The following is a 20,541-nucleotide window of genomic DNA, read 5'->3' on the forward strand; positions in this document are numbered from 1 at the left end:
GGGGCTGGAGAGATGGCTCAGTGGTTAAGAGCACTGCCTGCTCTTCCAAAGGTCCTGAGTTCAATTCCCAGCAACCACATGGTGGCTCACAGCCATCTGTAATGAGGTCTGGTGCCCTCTTCTGGCCTTCAGAATATTCAGACAGAATATTGTATACATAATAAATTAATAAAAAAAAAATAAAAAAATAAAAAAGAAAAAAAAACAAAGTTACAGAGAAACCCTGTCTTGGAAAAAAAAAAGTTCCTATCCAAAAAAAAAAAAAAATTCATGGGGTTTCCTTTTGTTGACTAATGTAGCTGCAAAATAATGATCTGCCTCAAGTCCTAAGACACTGGAGAATTACAGGCTACTCAGAGACTACGCTGTGTTTTTCTCTTTTAACAAAATCTTTCTCAGTGTAGCATTCACTGTCAAGATCACCCACAGCACTGTTCTCACCCACTGGTCTTCTCCACTCTAGAACGAGCACACTGCTTTAGGCATATCTGGCAGGAGCTAACGATCATAACACTGACACTCATAGGTTGACAAGCTCCATCCATGCAAAGCTCTTAATGGGCTTGTCTTAAAAAGCAGAAACACACTTAGCTGCTGGGGATGCCACCCAGAGGGAAAGCTCACCCAGCATGTCTATGGGCCTGGGTTCAATTCTCTCAGTACAGAAAACAAAACCAAACCATAAATAAGCCATCAGTTATTCCAACAGAGACCAATATAAGCACAAGGCAAAGCATCAGTGTAATGGCTCTTTATTGCTAAATTATATTAATCATACGGAGAGCCCACATTTAACCTAGTATTCGGCTGACAGTGAGAGCCTCACCGCTAGTTTAACCTCTTGGAACTTCTTTGTTGCAAACCTGTCCACCTGACTTATGAAAGGTCCCATAATTTATATAATGGCTGCTCATTTCATTCTCTTGGTATATTTTAATATACACGATCCTTTAAATTAGTTTTTGGATCTAAAAGTTATGAGAGTCAAGATTTTTATGCTCTTTATCTCTTTATCAAGTTCACTGCAGAGATGGTTGGCCATTCTTCACGTGGAAGAAACAAGTGTCTGGGTATTCCTGTGTGTCAGCAATCACTGTGTCTCTCTTTAAACCTACTACAGCCGTGGACATTCTATCACGGAAGTGAGATGTGAGTAGACCTGGCTACGTCGGAACACAAAGTGTGTAGGATTTTCTGTGGTGGGAAAAGAGGTCGTAAGGAAAGCATGCATGATTTTTGCCTCAGCAAAATCAGCCTTCATCAAAAGTGCTTATTAAAGTCATCAATGCCTGCTATATGGTCTGCTGTGTCCAATTCTGTCTTCGTTTTGTTTATAAGTGGTATCTGACCAAGCTGATTTCTTCCTCTTAAAACGTGTTCATGGGTTGGTAAGAAGGCTCAGCAGGTAAAGGCATGAAAATCTGAATCCAATCTCCCAAGACTCCATGGCAGAAAGAAGGAATGGACTTCTACAAGTTCTATCCTCATCTCCATATGCTCACTGTTGCGTGTGCAAACACACACACATGTAATGAAAAAGTTAAAAAAACAAAGTTCATTTGTTTTTTTTTTTTTTTAAAGCATCAAAGCTTCTTTCTCACCCTTTGTTGTTTCTCTTCTTTTTGGGGGAGGGGGGATTGTTTTTTAAGACAGGGTTTCTCTGTAGCTCTTGCTGTCCTGGAACTCACAGAGATCCACCCGCCTATGCCCCGAGTGCTGGGACTACAGGTGCGCAGCACCACCATCTAGCTAAATTGCATTTCTAAATAGCATGGCATCTTGATGAAAACTCCAGTTCCACTGCCCTGCCCAGGCAGTGAGTCATCTCTTTACCCAGCATATCCACACTATATAGCTACCCCACCTGTTGGTGACTGACAGGCCTAAGGTCAACTGTCCCAGTGCTGGGCTCAAAGATCTAATTTACTCAATGGGCCTGAAGTTCAAGAGCATATCCAATGAACGTCAAACCGATTAGGAACAAAATTCCTTACCATCTTCCCAATTTTATTCTTCCCACATCCTCACTCTTGCAGCTGTACCAAACCTTGGAAATTATCCTTGAGCCTCTCTCTCTCACCCACAGCAAATCCATCTCAGCATTACCTTTAAAATGTATCCAGAATCTTGGGCTGAAGAGATGGCTTAGTGACTAAGGGCACCTGCTCCTCTTACAAAGGAACCAAGTTCAGTTCCCAAGACTCACATTGGGAGATTCAGAACTGCCTATAACTCCAGCTCCGGGGGCTCCAATGCCCTCTTCTGGCTTCCGTGGGCACCCATATGTACATATACATACAGATGTATACTTAAAAATAAATCCTTTAACAAACCTTAACGATACATCTATCTCCAGAATCTGACTTCTACCTTCACAGCTACAACCACGGTCTGTGGCAGCGGCAGCAAAGGCAGGTGTTATCTCCCTCCCACTCTTACACCCGAGGAACACCTGCGCAGTCCTGGTACCATTTCCATCAACTTGGCTGGGTGTTGTGGCTTATGCCTTTAGTCTCAGTGGATCTCAGAGGCAGGGGGATCTCCGCAAGAGGTCAGCCTGGTCTACATAATGAGATCCTCAAAATGGGGGAGGAGGAAGCTAGAGACACTCATGGTTGGAGGAATGCACTGCTCTTGAAGAGGACCAGAGCTCAGTCTCCAATACTCATGCTTAGGTGCCTCACAAATGCCTGTAACTCTAGCTTCAGAGGGATTCAATACCTTCGGTCTCTGTGTGCACCTGCATTCATGTGCACACACCCATACATATGCTTTATTTGGGGGGGGGTGAGGGGAACAGAGTTATACTGTATAGCTTTGTCTGATCTTGAAGTCACAGAGACCTGCTATTAAAGGCATGGGCCACTACATCTGGCTCCAATTGTTTCCTATCATAATCCAATCAAATGCCAAAGTCCTCACACTGGCCTACAAGGTCCTCTGAATCTCCCACATCGCCGATACTCCATGTTCTGCCCCGCTCTTCAGCTAACCACACCACTACCCTTTAGCTGACAGACCTCTGCTCCAAGCCTCTGCACTTGCTTCTCCTTTCCCTAGAATGTTCTCACCCCAGATTACTCCCAAGCTCATTTCCTTCTGCTGTCAGGGTTCTGCTGAGATGGCACGGCTCCCTTCGCTACCTGACAGAAAACTGCGTCCTTGCCGTGGTAGGCTATTTCTTCCTACTCTACTTTCTCTCTCAAAGGCTGTTGTCAACTTTCCTACACTACCACTATGACTTTGATAGTGTTGGTTTCTATGTGATTAAGTTCAGAAGTACAATTTTAGTCTAATTGTTCACACTGTTGCATCCCACAGTTTATGGTACAAGAGCACTTTTTTTAAAAATTTTTTTGAGGCAGGGTCTCACTGTGACGTCCAGGCTGGCCTCAAACTCAGATTTGCCTGTCTTTGCCTCCCAATCAATAAAGGTGGGTGCCACCACATTCAGCTCAACGGCAACTTCTAATGGGACCACTTTCTTTCTTCTACTCAGTAGTGACTCATCTTCTATTGTAAACAAAATATTGTGCATAGAAGCAGAAGGTTGATGGTATGAACAAAGTTATTTGCATAAAGCAAAACCGACTTACAGTAGAAATATACTTAATTGATAAAATCTCAACCAGTACTAATGAAAACCTGTTTAGGATGGCAGCTAAGATAATGTTCAAAGGAGAAAAATGGTCTGTAGTAATATTAAAACTCTCTCTCTGCATGGGCCAGAATATCTGATTCCCCAATCAGATGAAGTTAATGGGCTACATCAGGTTCCTCTAAAACAGTGGTTCTCTACCTGTGGGTTATAACCCACACTGGAAAACACAGATGTTTATGTAACTAGCCATAACGAGCCAGTAGCAAAATTACTGAAGCAGCAATGAAATAATTCTATGGTTGGAGGTCATCACAACATGAGGAACTGTATTAAAGGGTCAAAGCACTAGGAAAGTAGAGAACCACGGCTCTAAAAGCTTAATTGGAGCTTTGAAAAAGAAATGAAGATAAACATTACTACATAGATAAGGTTTCCCCTAACCCCACTCTGTTATTAGGGATAACTACAGGGATTATTAAAAAAAGAAAAATCAAGACGCCTAAAAGATACGCTTAGACAACAACGAAAACATAAAGGTTCAGCCTTCAAGGACTATGGTCATGAATTTACTAGAAAAAGTCTATTTATATATATTTTTTTTAACATCGTTTTTTTGTTTGCTTTGAAACAGGGTCTGTATATGCCAGGCTGGTCTGGAACTCACAATCTGTCGGCCTGGGAGTGGTGGAATTAAAAGGCCTGCGCCGCCACGCCCAGCTTATTCGTGTTTCCTTGTAAACTGAAAACCTCTTAAAACACCGATTTCTATCCTTCTTGCTTTGATAAAAGTATCAAAGCCAACTCGATGAAATGGAGGAGTTAGGGCTCAACCATATTACATAGATTTTACTTCAATTAAATTTGGCAAATTAGAGAAAGCATCCTGGAGTCGGCTGTCCCGTGATTAATATGTAAAGTATTTAAAAGTGAAAGAAAAAATCCACACCACCAGTCAAGCATTGAGAATTTTAAGTTCAACTCAAAGTAAACAAGCGAACCACTGAGTTAATCACAGTTAATGCATGCAATGGAACGGAACTGCAGAGTTCGCCAGAGTGGGGAGGGGCTGGCATTCTAGATTTTCTGGCCACTCTCCTTCAGCGAGTCAATTTCACCAACAGTCCCCGAGCTCGGGCGGGCCGGATCTGAGCAGCGCCAGGCTCCAGCCCGCTGGACAAGGAGACGGCAGGGCCGCTTGGGACGGCAAGCAGCGCCGGGCGGACAGCAGTGGCCGCGCCAGGCACGATCCTGCTTTTGTTTATGGAGGAGAAGGCGGGAAGGGCCGCTCCGCTGAGGGACGGCAGCCGCAGCCCAGCCCGCGGGGCCGCCCATTAGGAAGCGGGCTCACCTTGGACATCATCTTCTTCAGCTGACTCTCGGACACCGCCATGGCGCGCGCCTCCGTCCCCGCAGGCAGAGGGTCAGCGCCACGGGGCCGCCCCAGGCCGCCAGACAATCGCCGCCGCCCCGCCCCCGCCAAGCAGGAAGCCGGCGCTCCGTGCTTCCGCTTCCTTCGCGTCACTTCCGAGAGCGCCGCTCTGCGGCTGGAGCTGTGCGTGGGGTGGCGTCGGATCAGTTCCCACAGTCGCGAGCGGGCTGGATACTGACGGCAAACCTTTCGGCTGGCCCCCAGCAAACCTTGTTTGGCAGGGTCCCACGGAAGGCCCTGGTCCTGCGCCACCCGCTCTAGCTTGTGGGCATTGATTTAGGCGACGATGCCCGATGTCTCTCTTGATGTATCACGTGCGTTTTTGTTAGTCTTTTTAGACGCTCGAAAAAACCTTTATGCTGTGTTCGCCAGGGCAGTAAGGAGCTCTCTTTCTCAGGTAGACAGACAGTAATTTAATTATTATTTCCTTAATAAGTCCTGTGCACACACCATAAAGATAACACAGGTCTTTGGCACAGGTTTATTTTCAAATTAAAAAGAATTTTTCTCTTTGAACTTCTGAGCCATCTCTCCAGTGTTAATCCCAAAGATGCGAGGACCACAGACCCAAATCATCATGGCCAGATTAGTTGAAGCAAGCAATTAAAGCAATGTGTTTCATTTGTGTGTACTGGCTACCTTCCCCTAAGGCGGAGTTCAAGAGGTCGACCTTGGACACATGAAAAATAAGGGTTTTTTTAAAGCTCTGGGGTGATGGGGAATTTGGCTGGCAAATAGGCAGGGTTACAGAAGTGGGCATAACAAATTGGTGATAACAACCTCTTGTGAAAAAAGGACTGGGTTGCAAGGTGGTCATATCTTGGACCAGGCAGTACAGTCATTTGTATGTAGTTAAGGTGAAAGACCCTCGGGGAGGACCTTCCCTCAGGAGGAGACCCCTAGACCCAAGGAACAGTCCGAGACAGACCACTGGCTGCAAACGGCAAGAGGTTTCTTTATTGAGAGTACACAGGTACCTGAGGGCCGCAGAGTCTATTAGGAAGACTTGCGCCCCTCAGGTTAGGCAGGGGGTCTTTTATATGGAAATGGGCGGCAGAAGCAGGCTTATGCGTGGTTACAGGGATCCCATTGGTCCTTTCAAATGCGGCAAGGGGTTTGCTTGAGGACAAACCCCCTGGCTCTTGGCTGCTGACACAAACGTCTGATAACAGCTGACTAGGCTCTATCTAGCGTAAGCGGTCTTCCCCAGACCTCTTCATTCCCCTCCTAGACCAGATATCTGACCGCAGATATCCTGTTTGGCAGTCTAGGAGTACTGAACTTACCCTGAACTTTACTTGTTTGTTTTAAAGCCTTGCAAATGGCGTTACAGCAGCTAAACTGGTGTCTTTCAAAGGTTACAGGTGAGTCAAGCCCAATCCTTGAGAAAGAGAGATTTAATCATAACTAGGAATGAACCTAGTTTGTCTTTACTATAAAATGGAGAGATGGCTCAGAGGTTAAGAGCATTGCCTGCTCTACCAAAGGTCCTGAGTTCAATTCCCAGCAACCACATGGTGGCTCACAACCATCTGTAATGGGGTCTGGTGCCCTCTTCTGGCCAGCAGGCATACACACAGACAGAATATTGTATACATAATAAATAAATAAATATTAAAAAAAAAGAAAGGTCCCATAAAGTTAAAAAAAAAATGACTTTCAAGCCGGGCGGTGGTGGCACACGCCTTTAATCCCAGCACTCGGGAGGCAGAGGCAGGCGGATCTCTGGGAGTTCGAGACCAGCCTGGTCTACAAGAGCTAGTGCCAGGACAGGCTCCAAAGCCACAGAGAAACCCTGTCTCGAAAAAAAACCAAAAAAAAATTATGTATACAGTATTCTGTATTCATGTATGCTTGCAGGGCAGAAGAGGGCACCAGACCTCATTACAGATGGTTGTGAGCCACCAGTGGTTGCTTGGAATTGAACTCAGGACCTTTGGAAGAGCAGTCAGTGTTCTTAATCTCTGAGCCATCACTCCAGTTCTTTTCAAAAGTTCTCTAATATATATCTCTATCTAATATATATTGATATATTAGAATATATAATCTAGTATAATATATATATAATTTGTAAACAACTGATAAAGGTCATTTTTTTTCATTTTGCACTTGAAGGAATAATGGATGTGGTGCTCTGAGAATGACATTAAAAAAAACTTTTAATTTGAATGTATTTTCTTTCACTTAATCAGACATCACACAGTTCTTTTAAAGTCAAAATTTATTTTTTCATTATTTTTTATATTTAAGGAAAACAATGTAAACTAGAAAATGAAAAATAAACCTTACAGTATCAAAAAGCATTTTAATCCAAGCCCCGATAAAAACCAGGAGGTACTGCATGATTTTGGAAAAATTAGAGTTGCCCCCTCCTTGTCAGATGGCAAGAAAAACCATTTTACTTAACAAAGTATCTTTTTTAAATGAGGAAATAAATCTTTCACTAGTCTTTCATGAAAGCTTGAATTTCAGAACATAATAAGGTTAAAAAAATCAGGATTTATAACAATGTGGGACTGAAACTTATCGGACAGTAGATATTACCTGCGCTCGTGCCTCAGGTGAGAAATACGCAAACACTGTACACTGCCCCCGGTTTTGAAACCGACAGAATATAAAGGTTAATCAAGTCAACATCATCTAAACCATTAAAACACGTGGAGAAAATGAAAGTTACCAGACAGACGCGCTGTGATTACTAACCACCAAACCAAGATGAGGTGGTGATGGCGCCACCTGACTTAATGGAGGAATGTGCGAACAGACAAAGACTTCTGTACTATGGCCTTCTGAGGTGGAGATCAAACTCTAACAAAATAGTTGGAATAACAGTGAGTGCTCAATAAATATCTGTTGTATTGGCATTTTTTTCTACAATCAACATAGTTCTTGGCAGTTTGCTATTATAACATCCTGCAGCTGGCTTATTGTTCAAGAGAGTTATTAGATTTTAGAAACTAAGTTCCAGATGAAGTACAATGGTGGAGGCCTGGCCTAGCAAACATCAGACCCTGGAAGACTTGCCTAGCATGCATCAGAACCTGGAGGCCTGGCCTAGCATGCATCAGAACCTGGAGGCCTGGCCTAGCATGCATCAGAACCTGGAAGACTTGCCTAGCATACATCAGACCCTGGAGGCCTGGCCTAGCATGCATCAGAACCTGGAAGACTTGCCTAGCATACATCAGACCCTGGAGGCCTGGCCTAGCATGCATCAGACTCTGGGTTAGAGCCCCACAAACAGAATAAAACAAAACAAAAATTGTTGCTGGGTATGGTAGCCAGCACTCATGAGGCTCAGGCAGGATGATTGCTGAGAGTTAGAGACTAGTCTCAAAAACAAATGAAGAGAGCCAGGTGGTGGCAGCAAATGCCTTTACTCCCAGCACTCGGGAAGCAGCAGTAGTAAAGATCTCTGAGTTTGAGGCCAACTTTGTCTACAAAGTGAGTTCCAGGATAGCCAGAACAGTTAGACAGAGAAACCCTGTCTAGAAAAACCAATCAACCAACTGATGTGGGATTCCCCTCTGGATGCTGTGAGTACCACTGGTTAATAAAGAAACTGCCTTGACCTGATAGGGTAGATAGGCAGGGAAAACTAAACTGAATATTGGGAGAAAAGAGGCAGAGAGAAGCCATGTAGCCTGCCAGAGACAGACGTGCTGAAACTGCTGGTAGGTCATGACTTCGTGGTGATGCACAGATTAATAGAGATGGGCTAGTTTCGGATATAAGAGTTAACCAGAGGGGCTGGAGAGATGGCTCAGTGGTTAAGAGCACTGGCTGCTCTTCCAGAGGTCCCGAGTTCAACTCCCAGCAACCACATGGTGGCTCACAACCATCTGTAATGAGATCTGGCGCCCTCTTCTGGCCTGCAGGCATACATGGAGGCAAAATGTCGTGTATACATAGCAAATAAATAAATTAAAAAAAAAAAAAGAGTTAACCAGAAATATGATTAAGCTATTGGCCAAACAGTATTGTAAATAATATAGTCTTTATGTGATTATTTTGGGGCTGAGCAGCTGGGAACCAACAAGCGGCCCTCCTGCAACAACCAACAAAAATAAACCAAAAACAAATAAAGAGAAAAAAAATTCTATTTTAGGAATTACTGAATTCCTAATTAGTTATCACCTAGTAGAAAACACTAAACCACATAAGAAATTGTTGTTTCAACTTTACCTTCCTATCTCGTATAAAAGTTCAGTAAAAACAACACCAAAATCATTTACAAAGAGCTAATGCTTACCTCCTCAAAAACCCCAAATTTTGTGGTTCTGGGACCAAACCCAGGGCCCTATTCTTATCAGGCAAGCACCTAACTACTGAGCTACATCCCTAGCCTGTACGGCCAAGGTTTAGCCCAGTTGAGTCTGGAGGAAGTCTTCCTCAACACGTTACTTTTCTGCTTCCTCCACATTCACTTGTCAGTGTAAGTACCCAGTGGCATGACTCCTTTCCACCTCACAACCCCCTGAGCTCCTCTCTGAGCAGCCTGGATTCCAAACACTCTGGATTTCACTCTACTTAGCACACTTGCATTCATGTGCTACTTTGTTACTGGGTTCTTCTGCTAATCCCTAAGCACCAGGGCTTGTCCCTAATCTAGGCATGTTCAGCAATAGTGTTTTCTGTTGTGAGAAGCTCCTAATAAATGCTAGCTGAACGACTAAATAAACAAACACCGTCTTTGGCACATTCCACCTCTGCTATCTGCTGAGTCTCTGGGGGTCAGGCTAATCAATCTTTGTAAAAAAAAAAATACTTTAAAAAAATATAGCCAGGTGTGGTGGTGCATGCCTTTAATAATCTATGAACTAGGGAGGCAGAGGCAGGCAGATCTATGTGAGTTCGAGGCCAGCCTGGTCTACAAGACAGCTAGGACTACATAAAGACCTTGTTTAAAAAAAAAAACAAAAACAACAACAAAAAAAGCTCCCATATGAAAATAAAAGTAATTCTTTCATAGTATCCCAAGCCTCAACTTTAGCTAGTGTCTTGTGACAGCTTGGCTTTTAGGCCTCTAGGCTCCCCCACAGCCTCTGTTGTTACCCATAAAAGTGGAGGTTGTACAGGTAAGTACCATCCTTAGAACCCAGGAATCGTAGACACCAAAGTTCAGTCTCCTCCTCTGTGATGAAGATAATAGTCCCTACCTTGGCCAGTCAATGTCAGGACTCTACAAGTAAGAGCTCACTATACAGGAGTTGTCACCTGTGTGTCACTACAGCCACCGTGTGTCGCTCCACATGTTAATACTGACTGACCAACCACCAAGGCACAGACAGTCACAACTGTTTCTTCTGGGGTGACTAAGGCTCGCTCGGAAGCAGACGACCAAGGCCTCTCTCCTTTAAGAACAATGTTTTTTTATGAAAGCCTCACATTTTGCTTTCAAAATATACTGCTCGGCTGTTACTCTTTACAGAAACACGCACCTCTCTTTTTCTACTAATACAGTTTTAAGATACATTTGAGATCTTTTAGCCCAAGAAGAGGTTATTATAGAAATTTTCAGAAAGGAAGTATCATTAGAAATTAAATCATATATTATTTTTCATATATTTAAAATTCCATTTAACCAATTTAAAGCATACTAAAATCCTTTCTAATGTAGGTGAACTTGAAGAAGGAAAGTAAAACGCTTTGCCGTTATCATCAATGGGATGGTGCAGAAGAAGCAAATAGAGCCGTGAAGCTAGGAGTCTCTGAACATACACCTGCCACAGGCTCTGTGCCCACCCTGCCTTCAGCTTACCATGCTCAGAATGAGTGTCCCGTAAGAACCTTTAAGGAGTGCACTTATTTCAGAACATCTCTAAAGTGCGAGGTGTGCTGAAGTTAGGACGTGCGGTTTAAAGTGACAGCTCTGAACAACAGAGACTCCAGAAGAAATCAGATCCTTTCCCGTTCTCTAACTTCTCAAGGATTCAAATTATAAAGCTAACTAAGACGCCGCCTACTATAAAGGCTGTTTGTGAAATACCAAGTTGTGGAAGTTGCCAAAACTGTGTGTGCTGGCAGAATTAAATAAGCTTCCCCCGCCAGGTGACTGCACTTGGGCATCAGAGTTTCAGCTGTTGCTGGAGACTGTGGATTGAAGATCCACTGTTTTGGAGTGTCTCAGTCATTGTGTCTTCTCCTGCAGTGGTTTTGATGACTTCGGATACTCCACTGGTTCCCAGGATGCACGGCAAACTTAAGAACACTTCATTATCTAAACCATAACATCCCTGAAATGAAAAAGTTGGGATTATAATAAAGCTGAATTACACAAGATATTAAAATCATGGGGCTGTAGAGATGGCTCAGAAGTTAAGAGTGTGTACTGCTCTTCCATAGGATCGGAGTCATTCCCAGCACCCATGTCAGGCAGCTCACAACTGCCTGGAACGAGCTTCAGGAGTCATAGCCTTCATAGGCACCTGCATTTACATGCACAACCCTTGCCAGATAATTAAAAACAATAAAAACAAATTTAAAAAGATAATGAAAAGAATTCTCCCTTGCTTTTCTAGTTATATTACAAAGTGATGGGGCTGGAGAGATGGCTCAGAGGTTAAGAGCACTGGCTATTCTTCCAGAGGTCCTGAGTTCAGTTCTCAGCAACCACATGGTGGCTCACAACTATTTGTTGTGATCTGATGCCCTCTTCTGGCCTGCAGGCATACATGCAGGCAGAACACTATAAACATAATAAATAAATAAATCTTAAAAAAAAATAAAAACAAAAAACCAAGTGATACAAGTTCAACTTAATTTGCTTACTGATTTTCTAAACTCAAGTTATGGCTCCAGAAAATGTCTGCTAGGAGGAGCCTGGTCAAGGATGTCCTCTTTGCAGGAAGGTAAACCAGCTGTGTGCAGTATAGTCAGCAGGCTGGAGGCTAATCTAGAGATGGACAATAGAGTCCTTGGGGAAATACATCATGGGCTTTGGGCCCAGCCACACACTGCAAGTTATTTTACGTTTTCTTTCCATGTTGTTATTTCCCTCCTGGTGTTCAAGAAAATCTACCCCAGCATCTATGCTTCATGTTAGCTATGTTTTGGGTAAAATTTATGTTCTGGTAAAAGGCAGAAAACTGCCGGGATGACTTGCTGGCTCAGGAAAATAGGTTATATGAACACCTTAGCGACATCCCCCAAGTTCTATGGGAGTGAAAGGACAAGCTGCAGACTTCCCACAGAAAAGCACGTTCTGTGCTCGCCCCAAAGCTGCCGGTGCTGACACAGCAGTGTTGCTGACTTTATATGATTACTGTCAGAGATACCAAAGTCTAAAACACGTGAGTGAAAATAAGTTACCTTTGCTAGAGTTGATACAGAATGCACCTTCTTTTTATTATTTACAATAGTGTCCACCAGGTCAGCCACAGCCAGGCCAACAGACCAAGATCTCTGACCCTTTACCCTCAACAGTTCCATGGCTCTAGATTAAGGGAGAGAGAGAGAGAATCTCAGAAAATTTAAGAAGGCTTGCCAATAATACAATTATGACTTAAGCTTTTCCTAAGATTTGAGAGCCACAGTTCACAGAGAAAACACAAATACTCCCATAGCATAAAAAGATGCTTACTGGCTGGGTGGCGGTAGCGCATGCCTTTAATACCAGCACTAGGGAGGCAGAGAAGGCATGTCTCAAAAAACAAAACAAATAAATAAATAAGTAAAAGATGCTTACTATCTTGAATGTTGAACTAAACAATAGCTAAACAGTAAGTATCAGCTGGTTGTGGTGGCGCACGCCCTTAACTCCTGAATTTAGAAGGCAAAGGAGTTCCAGGCTAGCCAGGACTAACTGTCTCACAACAACAAAAACAACTGAACAAACAGCCATACAAATATCAGTTCAACATGACAATGATAAAAAGGACTGATAACTAGTTTTGGGGATTGTATGAAGAAAGCATTCCCATAATCACTGCTCAGATGCTGGGCGGTGGTGGCGCACGCCTTTAATCCCAGCACTCGGGAGGCAGAGGCAGGCAGATCTCTGTGAGTTCGAGGCCAGCCTGGTCTACAAGAGCTAGTTCCAGGGCAAGCTCAAAAAAAAAAACACCAAAAAACCAAAAAACAAACAACAACAATAACAAAAAAAAACCCACAGAGAAACCCTGTCTCGGAAAAGAAAATAAAACAAAAAAATCACTGCTCAGACCATAAAGCAATGTCAGGGAAAACCGGCAGCACTGATCTAGAAGCCCCTTTTCTCATCCTTTGTCCTATGGCTCAAGTGTGCAAAGGTATACATATGAGCATGTTTGCTATATTTGAGAAAAACTTACCAAAGGGGGACTGGTTAAATAAATGGTTGCCACATGCCTGCCACACCATAGGAAATTAAGGCTGGCGCTGGAGAGGGCCGGGAGGTCTTTTCTAGAAGACAGCAACCCAGTCAGGAGGCTCACAGCTGTGAGTAGCTCCAGCCCAGGGAAGCAGACGCCCTCTTTGAGCACCTATGCGCACGCGCACACACACACTTACATACGAGCAAGGATCACAGAAAAGGAGGGAGGAGCCAGCTGTTTTCAGACCATTTGTTATTTCACCGTCAGCAACAATGCTCCCAAGGCTGGTGTGGTAGGAAACTGTAGATCTCTTAGTGCAGGTAACAGCCAGGAAGAGCAGTGAGTGAGGTAATTCTCTGCACTGATAACAACTCCGAGTTGTTCTGTTTGGATGGCACTGGAGATTAGGCTCAGAGCCAAGGATGTGCTAAAAGACTAAACTCCCCTGTCTTACACCAGAGCTACTGGTGCTGATACAGCAGTCCTGCTGCCTTAGATGATCAGCATGGAAATAAAGTCACCTCTCCTGAAGCTGATGAAGAACGTGCTCTTACAAGATGGTGCCCAGGACCCAACTGGTGACTCACAACTGCCTAAAACTCCAGTTCCAAGGGATCTGACGACCTTGTCTAGCTGCTGCCTGTGTCAGACACACATGCAATGCACATACATACATGCAAATCTTTATGTCTGTCTATCTAGCTAAACCCTAAAAAATAATTCCTAAAAAAGAAGGCAGGCTTACATGTACAATACAGAGGGATATTTAATTTTACAATTAATCAAGCTGCAGGATGGTACAGATAGTATAATCTATTAAAAACGAATGCTGTATGTGCAGAAATACGACAAAGTTGGAGCATGTGGACGTTAAACTGGTTGTTTCTAGAAGATGGAATTATCTCAGTTTTTTACTCTCTATTAACAGCAGTGGTTTTTGAAGTTTATAATAGGTATACTTTTTTGTAAAAAAAAAAGTATGTAAATTAAAACTGTTTAATTTTATTCCATTTAAAAAATACAGGGAGCATAATCTAGTGGTAAACACATGATTAGCACATCCATGGCTCTAATTTAATTTCCAGTGCCATCAAAACTGAACCAAGCTGGGCGGTGGTGTCACATGCCTTTAGTCCCAGCACTTGGGAGACAGAGGCAGGGGGATCTCTATGAGTTTGAGACCAGCCTGGTCTACAAGAGCTAGTTCCAGGACAGGCTTTAAAGCTACAGAGAAACCCTCTGTCTTAAAAAACCAAAAAAAAAAAAAAAAAAAAAATTAAACCCAAAAACCCCCCCACAAAACTAAACCAAACAGCAACAAAATAGAAGTTATAATGCAATAATGCACTACCTTGCGTCCTCTTTCCAGCTGTCACATGTGCTAAAACTCACAAGTGGAAGATCTACAAATCTACACTTTTCGACCTCTCCAGACCTGAGGGGAGTACTCTTTGTGATGGTGAAATAACAAGGGGTCTGAAAATAATCTGTGTGTAAACCCAACGGCCAGGACAAGCCCCGGGGGGCCTCCAGATAAAGTGTGTGCACTGCACCCCTCTGACAAGACTGGGAAACTTTGATCTTACACTGATTCCCAAATGTGTTCATGTGTACTTAGTCTGTATCCATTTTTGGGTGCTCGTAGAGACGAATCCTCTTTCCCATTAACTTAGCATTGGATGATTAGACGTAAAGGAGGGACCACTGTTTGCCTTTCCTTTAAATGTCTAAACGAGCTTGCAAAGCACTCCTAGAAGTCCAGGACCACACAGTCCTTGCACTTCCAGACTTCCTGTTAGCTAGTCCTGTTTACAGAAGTCTGGTAAGAACCTGCTGTGTAAAGAGCTGCCGCATCAGCTATGAAGCTCGTGACTTAGCTAGACATTCGAAAATTTTCACCATTACCTGCTGGACAGCTGTGCCAGAGAGCTATGACTCATTACCCCGTCGCGGCCACTCCATGAGCACACTAAAATAAACAAAGAATTAGTTATATTTGCCAATGATGTGACAAATGACCGAGAGTGATGGCTGACGCTTTTAAATGCAGCCATCAGGAGGCAGACGCTGGAGGACAGATCTTGAGTTCAAAGCCGCCTGATCTACACGAGTTTCAGGACAGCCAGGGCTACACAGTGAAACACGGATTACAAAACAAGAATGGTGTGACAACCAAAGGACCCATCTTTTTATAGCGTCTCATCCTCCTAACAACAGTAACTTTTCCCTTGACGGCACTGAACTGTCTGTGCTGGGACAAGAAAGATTTTTGACCCTAAATCTCCTAAAAATGTAATCCCTAAAGTCTACACTGTTCTCACTCATCAGCAAAGATCCACGGGGGCCACCCTACTGTTCAGGCAGCAAGAGCTGCTTCCTTGGGCGGCTACAGATAATAGGCTTTCAAATGCTGCAAGTACTTGACATTTGTTCTGCTGGGAAGCAAGCTGACTAATTCGAGGGAAAACGTGGTGACCTCTTTTGGGATGGAATTTCTACGATCGTAGGAGAAGCAATGGGTTCCAGGCTGCCTGCATCCTCTAACCGTTGTGTTCAGAAGCCAATCAATCTGATTCAGCACAAACAAGCTGCACTTTTAGAGCCTGATGGGACTTGAAACCTTCTTTCTGCCTATGCCAAGCATGCACTGCAAGGCACTGCATCCGAAGTGCCCACAAACTGGCTATCTCTGCTGCTTTTTAATACTGGTCTGAAACTGTAACATGTGAACCATTCCAGTATTCATCTCCATAAGGACACTTTTTAATATAAATCTGTTCAGAGTAGGCAAGCAAAATACATTTGGTTATAGGAGAGTATCTTATGTCTAAAATTCACATACTCTAATCTGTATTAAAAACAAACAAACACCAACAAAAACCGACTATTTAGTGTTGTGTCAGCCACAAGGGACTTGGCAATATGCAAACGCCACCCTTCTTCAAGCTGACTGAGTGAGTATAAGCTGCCCTGGTGCAGGGACCACTTGCTCCTATTTTGTGTCCCCTCCACATATTTTCATTTTTAAAAAAATAATTTATTTAGCTTTTTTTTTATGTGCATTGGTGTAAAGGCATCAGATCCCCTGGAACTGGAGTTACAGACAGTTTTGATCTGCCATGTGGGTGCTGGGAATTGAACCCTGGTCCTCTGGAAGAGCAGCCAGTGCTCCTAACCTCTGAGCCACCTTTCCAGCCCCCCCAGTATATTTTCTATTATGGTGCTGAGGACAATCAACCCCACACACCATTCAACGTTATGTTTGGTACCAAGAGCGACAACAACAAAACAGACTGGTAAGAGTTGAGGTGACAACCATGGGGAGCGGCAAGCTGCTCTTATACCACTGCGACTGAACCTAGGCCCTTGCTCGCTCTGGGCAGACGCTCCACCATGGGAAGCGGCAAGCTGCTCTTATACCACTGCGACTGAACCTAGGCCCTTGCTCGCTCTGGGCAGACGCTCCACCACTGGACTCTGCTCACTGTTGTCTCCACCTCCAAAACAACAGCAGCAAAACCTAAGTCCTGTTTTGCAAGTAAAAAAGAACACAAACCAAAGAACTGCGACACAAAAAATATACATACGTATGGGAGGCTAAGAAACTTTTTTATTTATTTTCACTTTGTTTTTGTTGTTCTTTTGTTTTTATTTGAGACAAGGGCTCACTGTATAGCATTGGCTTGCCTGGAACTCCTTTTATAGACCAGACTGGCTTTGAACTCCCAGAGATCCTCCTGCCTCTGCTTTCTGAGTGCTGAGATTAAAGGTGTATACCACCATGCTGGGCCCAAGAATTTTAAAATGATCTACTTTGAAGACTTTTTTTTTTAAAGGTTTATTTATTTATTATGTATACAACATTCTGCTTCCATGTATGCCCACATGCCAGAGGAGGATGCCAGATCTCAGTACAGATGGTTGTGAGCCACCATATGGTTGCTGGGAATTGAACTCAGGACCCCTGGAAAAGCAGCCAGTGCTCTTAACCTCTGAGCCATCTCTCCAGCCCCCCTTGAAGACTTATATAAGAATTATTTACTTAGGTTTTAATATGTTACAATATTTAAAAACTGGGATATGGAGAACACTTGGTAACTGAAATACAGTATTATAGACCTTAAAAGAATAAATAAAATAGCAAGATAGGTATGAAAAAAGATTCACAAAGAAAACAAAATAACCAGAAAATTATGAGTATTGCTGCCAATATGCATAGTTAAGATGGGGCAGATGAATAAATAGGAATATCATATCCTTTTTTTGTACTCAAATTTTTAAAAATTTTGTTTATTTATGTATGTGAGTGTTCTATTTGCATGCATGCATGACAGAACAGGGCATCAGATCCTACTATTATAGATGGATGTGAGGCATCATGTGGTTGCTGGGAATTGAATACAGGACCTCTAGAAAAGCAGCCCATGCTCTTAACCCATAAGCCATCTCTCCGATCCTTTATTTTATGATTTCCTTACTTCATGCCTGCATCTGTGTGTGCATGGAAGCTATGCTGGAAGAGGCCAGAAGAGGGCAGCAGAGCCCCAGAAACTGGAGTTCCAGGCAGTTGTGTACCATGTGGTGCTCAGGGGCAAACCCAAGCCCTCTGCAGGAGCAACAAGTGCTCTTGACCACCGAGCCAGCTCTCTTGCCTTGTGCATCTCACATCCTTCAATCTTTCCTCTCTACAAGCCCTGACCCATAAGTTAGGAGAGAAAATGTTTAGTGTTCAGGTCTGCTTATCACACAATAAAGTAAGTTAGGATTCACTTAATTACTTCACTTTCTGTTTTACTGCCCAACCCTTTACATCCTGGTGTAGATCCATCTTTGGTTAAGACATTTAAAATAATGCATTTAATCATCTTTATCTTCTAGTCCCCAATCTTCAAAAACAGGCTCCAAAAATTTTAATGAAAAATGCCGCCGGGCGATGGTGGCGCACGCCTTTAATCCCAGCACTCGGGAGGCAGAGGCAGGCGGATCTCTGTGAGTTCGAGACCAGCCTGGTCTACAGAGCTAGTTCCAGGACAGGCTCCAAAGCCACAGAGAAACCCTTTCTCGAAAAACCAAAAAAAAAAAAACAACAAAACAAAAAAAACAAAACGCCTGTAGGGGACACAGGCTGTGGTTGGTCAGTAGAGGGCTCACTCAACATGTATGAAGGCCTGGGTCCGACCCTCAGTACTGGGTAATCATACCTGACTGGTGACACACACTGCAATCCTGGCACTAAGCAGGTGAGGGAAGGAGGGTCAGAAGTTCAAAGGTCATCCTGAGCCACATAGCAAGTTTAAGGCTACACTGGGTATACGAGACAGTAAGATACTGTCTAGAGGATTGTTCTTTACTATTACCCACAAAACCAAACCTGTGCCAAAAGAGATGACACATTCCATTCTGAGGCCCAGCCCCAGAACTGCTGAAATGCCGCTGCAGTGATCTGTGTTTATGTATGATTTCAATACCACAGTTTAAAAACAGCAGCTCTTGAGCAAATGTTCTGCTAACCATCTTACTTGGTGCAGAACAAATGGCTGATTTTTGGTCAAAACAAGAGGGTGTCAGGACCATTCATTCAATCCAAAATAGGAAAGCATTCCAAGCTGAAGGAGATGGCCATCGTATGAAGAACAGACACGAGGGCCACGCACTATGCTATTGCTTGTAATTCAGGCACAAACTCACCTAACCTCGCTCTGGGAGAACTGGCACTCACGCAGTCATGGAGGTAAGCAGGAACTAGCTAAGTGAATGGGTGTCGGGGGAAAGGAAGCAGCGGGTACAATCAGAGTGTGTGAACCACTGTACGTGGCCATCTGGCTAGCACCAAACACCTGCAGAAGGGCAGGCTGAAGCTGAGAAAGGAAGCAGGGAATAGAGCCGAAAGGTCTTATTCACCCTCGGACCCCTCCCTGGCTGTGGCTACCACTGAAGAACTAGAAGAGAAGAATTTTACTTAGACAATTCTGCTCTTCTAACTGTTCCAAGACGTAACATTGCTCCACTTCCAAGTGCTCTTTCATGCCTCCTTTTCCTGATGCTCACTCATTATGATCTTGGAATAACAGTTCACTGAGTATTTACTCTGGGCCAGGCATGGCATAAAGTATTTAAGAGACATTAAGTGACAGCTGATGTAGGTGGGTCTACTATCTATGTGTTGCTTTCATTGGTTAATTAATAAAGAAACTGCTTGACCTTTGATAGGACAGCAGCTTAGATAGGCGGAGTAGACAGAACAGAATTCGGGGAGGAAGAAGGCAGTGAGCCAGACGCCATGCTTCTCCTCTCCAGCCATAGCTCTCTTCTCCAAGATGGATGTTTGGATGCAGGTTAAAATCCTTCCTGGTAAGCTACCACCTTGTGGTGCTACACAGATTATTAGAAATGGGTTAATCAAGATGTGAGAGTTAGCCAATAAGAGGCTGGAACTAATGGGCTAGGCAGTGTTTAAAAGACTACAGCTTCCGTGTAATTATTTTGGGTAAAGCTAGCTGGGTGGCGGGAAGCGGCCCGCCACCCCTATTACAACAGACAGCAAGAAAGAGCAAATCTTTAGCATCAATTTAGAGCAGCTCTTATTGAATAAATCACCCTCAGCAGCTCGCTCATCCTTACTGGGCTGTGTATTTCCTCTTCTATATATTTAGAAAACAGGCGCTCAATCAGGTGGTGGTGGCGCATGCCTTTAATCCCAGCACTTGGGAGGCAGAGGCAGGTGGTTCTCTGTGAGTTCGAGATCAGCCTGGTCTACAAGGTGAGTTCCAGGACAAAGAAGCCCTGTCTTGAAACAAAAAAGAACATTGGCTACTCATCCAGAGGACCTGGGTTTAATTCCCAGCACCCACATGATAGCTTATTACTGTCTATAACTCCAGTTCTAAGAGATCCGACACCCTCACACAGACACGCATGCAGGCAAAACACCATGCACATAAAATAAAAATAAATAAATAAAGAGAAAACTACTTCTTCCTTCCCAGGATTTTTGTAAAATTTAAGTGAGATACCTGTATGAAAAGTACTCCATAAAAATGATAATAATTAAAAATCAATTTTAATCACATTACTGTTGTCCAGTTGGTTTCTTACATGCAGTCAGCAGAGGGAGCCTCTGATCCATTTCTGCCTTTAGGACCATGTAAGGAAACCTAGCCATGTTTCTATGCCGCTGTGAGCAGGGGTTGAAGACTGTGCACAGGTGAGAGCCAGGG

The 20,541-nt window shown here is 43.6% G+C and overlaps 2 protein-coding genes across 4 annotated transcripts in view; both read right to left on the reverse strand.

The window, feature by feature from the left end:
* Tsg101 (tumor susceptibility 101) overlaps nt 1–5,101 on the reverse strand; it is a 30,477-nt gene extending 25,376 nt beyond the window's left edge. For both annotated transcript variants that reach the window (XM_075952448.1, XM_075952447.1), the window contains exon 1: nt 4,950–5,101. In XM_075952448.1, the coding sequence (XP_075808563.1) occupies nt 4,950–4,991 (42 nt within the window). In that variant the 5' untranslated portion in view covers nt 4,992–5,101. The remainder of the gene's footprint in view (nt 1–4,949) is intronic.
* A 4,838-nt stretch (nt 5,102–9,939) lies between these two features.
* Nucleotides 9,940–20,541, reverse strand: part of Uevld (UEV and lactate/malate dehyrogenase domains) — a 35,414-nt gene continuing 24,812 nt past the window's right edge. The window contains exons 10-12 of one of the 2 annotated variants that reach the window (XM_075952435.1): nt 15,230–15,293; nt 12,342–12,465; nt 9,940–11,266 (exon numbers count right to left, since the gene is read on the reverse strand). In XM_075952435.1, the coding sequence (XP_075808550.1) occupies nt 11,099–11,266; nt 12,342–12,465; nt 15,230–15,293 (356 nt within the window). In that variant the 3' untranslated portion in view covers nt 9,940–11,098. The remainder of the gene's footprint in view (nt 11,267–12,341; nt 12,466–15,229; nt 15,294–20,541) is intronic. The other variant, XM_075952436.1, reaches the window with a different exon arrangement.

The sequence above is a fragment of the Microtus pennsylvanicus genome, chromosome 18, assembly GCF_037038515.1.
Source record: "Microtus pennsylvanicus isolate mMicPen1 chromosome 18, mMicPen1.hap1, whole genome shotgun sequence".
Lineage (NCBI taxonomy): Eukaryota > Metazoa > Chordata > Mammalia > Rodentia > Cricetidae > Microtus > Microtus pennsylvanicus.